At 32.2% G+C, this 11,011-nt stretch overlaps 1 protein-coding gene across 1 annotated transcript in view; it reads right to left on the reverse strand.

The window, feature by feature from the left end:
* The window catches only part of lmbrd1 (LMBR1 domain containing 1), a 175,207-nt gene that overhangs the window by 163,108 nt on the left and 1,088 nt on the right, over window positions 1-11,011 (reverse strand). Inside the window, 1 exon segment of the mRNA NM_001008612.1 lies at window positions 9,844-10,020. Within this exon segment, the coding sequence (NP_001008612.1) occupies window positions 9,844-10,020 (177 nt within the window).

Below are 11,011 nucleotides of genomic sequence, written 5' to 3' on the forward strand. Positions count from 1 at the left end.
CTTTTTTTTTAAACCATTATTGTAAGTTATTTTGCTTGATTAGCTACAAATTTGGCTTTACTACTGACTGATCTAATGTATATACACAAATATAATATTGTAAAGCATCATATAGAAAATATGAATTGCTTGTATTTACATATGGTGATCACTGTATATAGTACAATATTGAAAATTGCATGAATGTATAAAAAAAAACAAATATAAAATGTAATGCTTGAAAAGCGGGTGACATTCTTTCAAATAAATGCCATTGTTTTAAATGCAGTCGAGGCTTTGACTATATAAAAACCATACTCTCTATTTAAAAAGGAAAGGTGCTTTCACTTGAAAATGAGACAACACAGTAAAGAAAACTGAAGTCTTTTAAGTGTCCAAATGCTTCCTAAGGCCTCAGTAGGTGTCACAAATCTGCCTCCTGGTTTAAGCAGATCAGCTTTGTTGGTTTCTAAAAAAAAAAAAAAACACACACACACACACACACACCCACAGAATACCAAAGATCTGCAGAATAAAACAAGTCTGATTTAACATCAATTTATCTAGCAAACTCTAGCAAGCCCTACAAGTTCAGCGTTGGAGGGTGCATCCTCATTAGCCAAACCCAGGCCTGTCAATCACCGCCGTAATCTCTTTAGCGGAGAGAAACAGAAATAAACCTACAGAGTCCTACGTGCACAGGCTGCATTAAGAAGATGTTTAGTCAGGAAGGTTCCTCTGCCCATTAAGCCAGCTTACTCGACTGGAGGAAGAGATACATTTGATCGTCACATCAGAAAAACGGATTACCGGAAGGCCGGAGCCAAGGAGATCGCTGCCATAATCTTGCGTGTTTATCCAAGACTTGATGGCTCCTTCCATCTCAACCTCCTACAACAAAAAGCACCTGTCTGCCTGATTTATTATGCGACGGGAATCACAGCGCACTTCAGGACGATTATCAAACGACATTTTCCCACCCATTTGTGTGAGAGTATTTCATCACAATCTGTTGTAATCTTCCAAGAACAGTTGGAATACATATTATTATGTGCTTTGTAACAAGGGCAAATGTGCCACCATGCACTGCTAGGAATCACTGTTATCCCAGAATAAACTAGTGTGACAATATTGTGGACAGGCCAAAACTAAGTTTGTTTGAACTTTTTGAGGGGGATGCTAAAGTTTTCAGAGGGAAACTTTTTGGAAATGTTTGCTCCAGCTGGCAAAGACCTACAATCTAAACAGGGATAGATATACTGTGTATGCATGTGTTTGTTTGGAGTTTGCTTTGGCATTTACCGAAAGGTTTGCTGCAGTTGGAAAACATCCTCAAACTACTACCGGGTCACTGCGATCTTTCATTTTTTCATTGTGATTTTGTGATTTCTTTGTAATCTGAGGCTCTTATTCGATCTTATGAGGATCTTATTTGATTTTGAATTCATACATTAATATTGTAAATATGATTGTTTTCAAGCAAGCCAAAGCATAAAGATCATTATAAATAAATATGGAGTGACTTGTGTTGAAAAAAAAAGAACTTTTGAGTATATCACAGCATTTAATATTATTCTGTGTGCTATTATGGCCAAAATACTGTCATTTCAACAACAACAAAAATGTTTGAGAATTTAACAAATTGTATATAAAAATTGTATAGCTCATCATATGAATTCTATAAACAATGAATTAAATATATAATACAATAAATAAAAGATTGTGTATTTTGGGTCAGCAACATTCCACCATGATTTTACTAATTTTATGTTTTATGCAATTTAACACCTTAAATTGATTGATCAAACCCAAATCTACTCAACAAGCCGAGATACTGTTCATGATTTTTGCACAAATTAGGTTTAATTATTTGTACAAAGAAAAAACACCATGACCACAAAAGTTTTTATGTTACATCAAAAGCTTATTTTATTAAGTTAATCAAGTTTCAAATAAGCGGCAACCTCCCGTTTTCCCTCATGAAGCAAATACGGAAGTAACTGAAACTTAAATTCATCGACTCGCCTTTGGGGGCTGGCTCCAGGAACTTCAGATGTATACTGACATCTATGCTAAACCGGTCACTTTTATAGCTGATAAAACATGTTTACAGCCTGGTACAAAAGATGGTTTTAGTACATATAGCTAATATTACCCACTATGACAACTGTGAGGGGTGTGAATTTTTTTATAACAAATCTGTTTCGCTTTTATTATGTTATATTAAGCCTACATAATTAGGGGCGTGGCCACTTGAGTGACATCTAGGTCATCTCAGCTGATTCCACCTGATTAGCAGCTGAACTCAGCATATACATTGTATTTTTGTTTTGTTTTATGTGGCTTTACACAGTCAATTGCATTTTGCAATTATTTCCTACAATTATCAGACAATATTATTGCTTAATTTTGCTCACAAACCATTCAAGTTGCCTCCATTTCCCAGGTGAGTGAAATTATATACTTATATATCATATCTATAAATGTATTTGTTTTACTTAAGATAATTTATCGATTATATTTTCTTTAGACCTGGAATGCACTCCAGAATCTGACAGATTGGTCATTCCTAGATTTCATAAATAGTCTTGCATTTACTAGCACAGACTATAATTGAAGTATTTGTGTTTTTCACGTTTTCCTCCTGTAGAAAAACGTCATAAGCTTAGCCGCTCAAAATATTACAACAGAGTTTTTAAAAAGACTAAACACTTTACTGATATAGTATGTAACCAAGCACAAACAATTGGAACACAAACGAGTCGCAGGTATTGAAGTATTAATCGTTTCTTCCAAAGAAAATTCTGTTTGAGCAAAATGCTAGCAGGCAACTTTAGCTCCACTGACGCTCCATCTCTGCCCTTGTTTGGTCACCCACGGCCGGTGCGATGACATGCTAACAAAATGGCGACGGTCGGCCACGCCTACTCGTAACTTCATTTGCAGTCTTCAGAAACCTATGGGTGACGTCACGGATACTGCATCCATATCTTTTACAGTCTATGGTTTCAACATGTTTTAAAGTTATTGCCTTAATCATGCAACACCATAACAAAATGCTAGGTTCCACACAATCCCTTAATCTTGTCTCGATGTAAATTGATTAACTCAATGATTTTTTTTAATTTTAAGTTCATTGAACATAAAAAAATAAACTTGTCCCTAAAGTTGTCCCCTTTTAGGACTTCTGATAAAGATGCATATGAGAAACATGAATAGGAATAACAAACAACAATAAATGGTCAAACCATTAGCTCTAAAAGCAAGTGTTTTTATGACTGTACATAATAATATAATATACAGTTTGCAACATTAAGCAGCATAACAAGTTGTTTTTTTACAGCATAAAATTAAGTCTCGAGCCAATAAGGCTCCAATGGCTGCATCTGCTCTTACCTGAAAGAATAAAGTCAATCCAATGTTACCTTAATATTTTAGTTGACTAGTAGAATGACTAGAAAAATGAATTTGATGCACACAAAATGTAAAAAATCAAGTGTTTTTTTACAGTGTACAGCGCTGGTCTATTTGCTATATTTCATTACATTATGAATCAAGATCATCTCTGAATTTGGAAGAATCTATGAGTTTTAAAGAAAGTGTGTTACAGAAAGATCAGAGATTTAATTAACCCGATAAAGTGGTTGAGAATCTCTTTAGGTTAACCTCATCCGCCTTGACAGATGATCTCAGATATGATCAAGCAAGTCTGGCTACTTCAGAGCACTTGAAACCCCTCAACTTCCAATTAACGAAATGAAACCAGTAATGAATCTCGTCTAATTCCGATCAAGTCATATCTGGTCTTGACCTCTACAAGCCCTTTTTTAACAATCTTAGGGCTGATCATTATCTCAAATGAAAACCAGGTCAGCCCAGTCTGTACATCTCAATTAAATCTGGACAAAACACAGTCAAGTAGTGTTTTTACACACTTCCAGGGTGACAATACTGTTCACACATTATCGGATAATTCTGATGTATTTACTTTTACATCAACCACTAAGAGGGACAATCAGCTCACTGTTGACAGACAAAATATGTTTATAATTAAACAATGGAAACAGAATTAAGCTCCACTCAAATATGCTGTCCCTGGCTGTCTGCAGAGTTCAGAGTTCAGAAATCTAAAACCACCAAACCTTCAATAAAAACTGCAATCTTACATAAAAATGCATGCTTACTCTTTTATCCAATAATCTTACAAATGAGAAATTAGAAGATAAAACACCCAGAGAGTAGATATATATAGATACATTCAAGTTAGTTTAGCAGGTTTTTTTTAATCCGTAATTTTCAATTACGATTTTATTTTTAACATTAGGGCTCAACGCTGTCAAGTCAGGCAAATAGCCAAATATTTTTACTTGCCCTGCCCAATTTTTTCCCATCAAAAAATGTAAAATAGCTATTATGGCTAGACGAAAAAAACGGTATCGATATTTATTGACCGAACACCATTGTCAATATCGATAAAAAAAGATTTGATATGTAGTTTTGCTATGAATCGCTAGTTTTATTAAAATGTGGCAGCTGAGCGTGTGCCTCGGAAGCAATGCCAAAAAACTTGCTGTAAGTTTGTCATTTTCAATGGAGGCACGCAACTTGCACAACATGCACAATGCGTGAAAATGACGGGCACATGTTGTGCAAGCGGCACACACATACAAACGCGTTGTGACGCGTTTCAGTTTTCCTCTGAAATTAGTTGAAAACTATTCCAAATGCCATGAGGGCACTGCGATTCATAATTACCTCACACAAACATAGCACATGCAAACATTGTAGTGCTTTTTACTTTTCTCCATAAACTTGTGTCGGAGTTTCAGCAATGATTTGTCCCTTTGTCATCCTCTGAGAAAATGCTTGATGGTCACCTAGTTATGAGAAATGACCATGTAGCGTGAGCGCAAAGCACATGGTCAAGGAATCTAAGTGTATGCGCTTGTCACTTCAGGTCAGAATAAAAACACACGCAAAATTTTGTACTGTATAGCAGCAGTGAGGAGATTATAAATAAAAAAGGAAGTGAAAATGTGGCTTTTTGGTTTCTTTTCTTGTGCATCCCAGCCACTAGAACCCCATCTGAAAGATTTTTAGCATAGGGCTAATATAATTATTCAACTTCACAATTTGTAATGTTGCATTATGTATTTGAATGGTGATTGTTAGGTATTTTACTTGAAAGCTCAGATTTGACTATCATAGTTTGTTTTGTTAACAGAGTTTGAGGCTTACTTATTCACACCTTACAGATGTTGATCTACCTTAAAGTTTATTTAGATTGTTCAGTGTTTAAACATTGCATTGCACACACTGCAACATTTTATTCATTAAGTTGGGCAACACGGTAGCGCAGTGGGTAGCACGTTCACCTCACAGCAAGAAGGTCACTGATTCGAGTCTCAGCTGGGTCAGTGGGCATTTCTGTGTGGAGTTTGCATGTTCTCTCCGTGTTCGCGTGGGTTTCCCCCATAAGAACAAAGATGTGGTACAGGTGAATTGGGTATGCTAAAAATTCACCGTAGTGTATGAGTGTATGTGTGAATGAGTGTTTATGGATGTTTCCCAGTGATGGGTTGCGGCTGAAAGGGCATCCGCTGCTTAAGACATATGCTGCGGTTCATTCCGCTGTGGGAATGCCAGATTAAAAAGAGGACTTAGTCTAAAAGAAAATGAATGAATGAATTTATCAAGTTTAAGAGTCTCTTTAACACTCATGTTTATTTTATTATGAACAGAAGAGATATTTAGTTTAAATATTTTTGTTTTTGACTATAAAAGTATTTGCCTTAGTAATGTTGGCAAATTAAAACATAGTGGTAAAATAAAAAATTCCTAATGTTCCTAAATTTATTGTTAAAAAAATATTCAATAATTACGATACTGAATTATATGAAACATGATATTGTGATACTTTTTTTGCAATTTCGCCCAGCCCTAATAGCTATTTCTTAGCCTTATTTTAAATAATGTGTCAAAAACAAGCCAAATACAGTTAAGTTCTTTAAAAAACACTTTTTCAAACTATTTGTCCTACTGTAGAAGAGGTGGAGTGAGTCCACTGCTTCACATTAGTGTTTGCTAAAATCTAATTTGTTTTGTTACTTGTTATTTTTTATTAAATATTTAGTAAAAAAAATATATATATATAATTAAACATATTATGTATTTATTTTTGTTTTAATCAGACTAGTTTTAATGTCAGGCAAAGTATATTTTGCACATATTTTCATTTCTACCTCACAAAACGGTTAGCAGCTTTCACTTTTTTTGCATGTGACTAAAATATTTAAAGATATAGTACACCCAAGAAATTTAATTTACAAAGCCTCAAAGGTTCCAAACCTTTATGAGATTCATTGTTCTGTGGAGCATAAAAGTAGTTATTTTGAAGTATGTTATAAACCTGTAACCATTGACTTGGAACTCAATGGTTACAGGTTTCCACCATATTCTGTGTTTAAAAATCAAAGATGCGTGTGACAAGTGAAGGGAGATGACAGAATTTGCAGTTTTGTTTTGTAAGCATATCAAGTCATTGAAATCAAACATATCAAACCATTGCTCTCCAATTAGAGTGACAAACCACACAAATGCAAAGATTGTCATCATTATTTCAACCTCAGTATAAAGCAAAACCCCTATGATTTTCACTGTTAATATAGAACACAAAAAAGATCCTACACAGCAGTGTTTCTCTCTAAAAAAAAAAGACATACATTCGAATTGTGAGCTAAGTCTTATGAAGCTATAGTGTTCTCAAATAACTAAGTAATGCATATTTTCAATTGCTACAGTTTCTAATATGTTGCACTTATATATATATAATAATAATAATAATAATAATTATAATATATATATATATATATATATATATATATATATATATATATATATATATATATATATATATATATATATATATATATATATATATATATATATATATATATATATATATATATATATATATATATATATATTGTTTATGTAGAAACCCAAAACAGATTTGAGAGCTACAGAAATGGGTAATCTTTTTAGCGAATGATGGTTTGACTTTCATCCAGTTCTAATCAAAGGCTGTGGCATGGCTTCAGAAGAATTTCAAAAGTTGTCTGTATTACTTTTATGGTAGTTTTTTGTATTTTAGAACTTGGCAGGTTTGGGTTATAATACGCTTTCATTGTATGCAAAAGAGGAACTAAGTTTCGCGGAAGTTCTAAGTGAAGCGCTCATTAAAAATCTCATGTCAGAGGAGGTAATTCTATGCTTAATTATTCATTATCCGTGAGGAAGAATGGTGGGACCATGGTTGCATTAATTATGCCATTCAGTTGCCATAGTAACCACTGTCTCGTTAGACCATTGGAGTCTCATTGTAAAAGAAAGATGTGCTTAATTCAGTCAGTGAAGTACAAACCTGAAGTATCGATCTCTCTGTCTTGTCTTGTATTGCATTTGAATGTATCATGGGATGCTTTAGGAAAGAGTGCAGCAAAAGGCTAAATACATTTTCAAGACGCGAGAGTAATATAACAACAGAGATAGCTTTGCTTGAATGAACAAAAAATGAAAAAATTAAAGAGCCAGTATTAAGTCAAAATTGTCATGTATTACTTTCTTAATCCTCAATTTTAATGCAACTAAAAAAATTCACATTAATGCATTTGGACCTCAAGATGTACTACTAAAACTCGTTTTTATATACATTGTTCAGAAATGTTATTTGGAATTATTAGAATTTAATTAGTTATTAAGTTAGTTATTTAAAAACATATACTTATGAAAGATGACACATTTATTTTTAACACAACAAAATTTAATTTGGGAAACAATTAAATTAAATTTTAATGAACGGATGTTCACTTTTAAAAAAAAAAGATCAACATTTCATTCTGCAACAGTTTATCAATAGAAATGCATGATTACTAATCATCAAAACTAAGACCTAGTGTGTGAGAAAGGCTAAAAATATTTTACCAAAAAGTCCAAAAAGACAATATTTGTGAAGTTTTGCTCTCTTTCTAAAAATATTTTTAAATACATTATTAATCTCCCAAACTACTTCATATCTCATGTAAAAAAATAAATAAATAATTAATTGGTAACATGCTTCAAGGTTTTTTTTTTTTTTTATTTATTAATTTTGTTTATATATTTATTTATTTCATGGACCAAGATGTATTTATTATTTATATTATTTTAGTTTTTTTTTATTATTATTCTTATTTTAAAGTTTTTTTATCATTAGTAGTAGTAGTAAAAAAAACTCTTATGATACTGTTCTGTGCCTTTTATGGTACAGTTGAAATGAAGGTACACAATTGTTCTCATAAGAAAAAAGTGTTGGACAACTCCTTCTTTCTTACAATATCTATGAAAATAAATATTACTGGAAAGGCAAAGTGATTTTATGAATGATTTGCATATTAAAACAAGAATCATCATTTAAGGTTCATTTAAGGTTTTCATTATTAAGTTATATAAAACAAAACAACTGGTAAAACAAAACTATAGGTATTGTAAACTAAACATTTAATGCAATTTTAATAAACATTTGGTAAGCATTTACTGATAAAGACTTACAGATTTATATTTATTTAAAATAAATTGACACATTTTGGATACAGCAAAATGCCTTTAAATAGGTCTTGAATGAACACATTTGACACTGTTAAGGTACAAAGTATCTTGCCACTGTAGTGGTACCTACATGGATCAGATTTGTATTTATGATAAAGGTGCAATATTGTTTCTGCAGGTTTTAAAAACCAAAGGTACATTTTGGCTTCCCATGGTGCAAATAATGTCCTTAAAGGTACAAACTGCAATGGTACAAATTTGTTTCTTTGTCTTAAGGTACAATTCTGTTCCATAAAATGGTACTGCCCCAGTGACAAGAGTTTGTACCTTCGTACAACATTTTACCAGTTTTCTGAGAGAGTAGGCTTGTATTTTACAGTACTTTAAAAATACTCAAACATGTCTCTGTTAATGTTTTCAAACAAATAAATTTGATTTACCAAAGTCACACAAGTGCCATTTTCACATTTGTCACAACCATAAAGAAGAGATGTCACATCCATAATGAAGCATTTTCCTCATAAGTGCAAAAACACCAAATAAAATAAAACCAATCATTTTTGTTCTATAGTAAGCCAACTCTAATCCTTTTGATTAGCATTATTTATTTTGGGTTGAGCAGTGTGATATACAGAATTTCTACAAAATCTGTTGTATACTGCAATCTCACATACTTTTTTGGTAATATGCATAATGCATGTTTATTTTACTCATTTAAAATTTAAAAAAGATGTTTAGAGAATTAAATTTTCTGATCCCATAGCTTGTGGTTAGTTGTTTTGGAAAATATTAACAGATATTTAGATATAAGTTTAATTCACTTTCTTTGTGAAATTCTGCTTTAAGTTTTTACTGCAAATGTCACATCAATAACGCTATAATTGCTCAGTAGTGGTAGTAGTACTCTGGTCTGACTACACAGTGTTGTTTATACTAGGAGAAAAAAAATAAGCCAATTAATAAGCAAAGAAACATTCTATATCCTTTTAACATGCACTGTTGATTAATCATGCACAATATAGAACACCCAATATATTTATTAAGAAAGCATTTTGTATTTCATTTTTGCTTTAAACTATGCAAAATCATTTTACCTGTCACACTTGGAAAATTAAAGTTAAATCACTGAACCAATCACAGATTATGATGGAGCAAGGTTTTTTTTAATATATATATATATATATATATATATATATATATATATATATATATATATATATATATATATATATATATATATATATATATATATATATATATATATAAGAATAAGGTTACCTTGTAAGTGCCATTGGGGTGCTTCATGAAGGACACTAGGAAGATATCCACCGGAAGAAGAGCTGATGTGATGAGTGCAATAGCCAGAGCACATATCGCCGTGATAGTAGAGATAACCTCGCTCTCCTGTCGACTCTGATACTTTCGAATATAAACCCAGCAGAAGGCCAAGATGACCTAAAGATACAAGGAGACAACATGAACCGTCAGATTTGTGATCCGTTACAGCACTGCCCTACTGAATCATCACAGTCAATCTAAAATTTTAAATTCTTTCCAAATAGTTATTCAACACATCGAGTGAGATTGTATTCATATCAAAATATATTACGCAGGATAAGAACTATCGCATTGTCAGATTCTTCCAATATCATGCAGCCCTAATATAGATTCATTATTATTTTTAAATCTCTTTAAACATGCACTTTTTGGGTAAATCAATTTCAATGAAGGGACAGAAATCTCTTAGATTTTAATTAAAAAATTAAATTTTATGTTTAATGCTGAGCACTATATATATATATATATATATATATATATATATATATATATATATATATATATATATATATATATATATATATATATATATATATACAGACATATACACACACACATACACACACACACATTATGAAAATGTTCAAGAGGCCTGATGTTTGTGATTTTTTTAAACTGTAGGTGATAGCTCACTTTAAAGACCATACAAGTTTACAGCACTATTTAAATACCTCAAAACATGATTTTATACTGATGGAAAAAAAAGACTTGCCTATGGATTTAGAAGCCTCTAAAAAGCATTGCATTTCATCTCATTAAAAGAAACACTAATGGAGTCCAACTTTCAGAAGGAACTTGTTTCAAAGTGAAAGGTCGTATTCTAAACACATCCTCTATAAGCTCTCAGGACGCCGCTAAAATGAGCTTGTGATTACGGGATGCTGTTTTCAGACCGGGATCAATTAAGAGCCCTATGCGTATTAGATTCTGCCTGAATTGTTGGTCCGATAATGACCCGATGCTCTGCATTTAAATCAGGATGCAAGGAACAAATTATAGAATGGGAAATACTGCTCTCTTTACACTTGTTAAACTCCAGCAGGTTGCATTTTAATTAGAAAATTACAGCTCGGGTGCCACTTCAATTAAACACCTCAACCAAGGCAGA

Source organism: Danio rerio, chromosome 13, assembly GCF_049306965.1.
Source record: "Danio rerio strain Tuebingen ecotype United States chromosome 13, GRCz12tu, whole genome shotgun sequence".
Classification (NCBI taxonomy): Eukaryota; Metazoa; Chordata; class Actinopteri; order Cypriniformes; family Danionidae; genus Danio; species Danio rerio.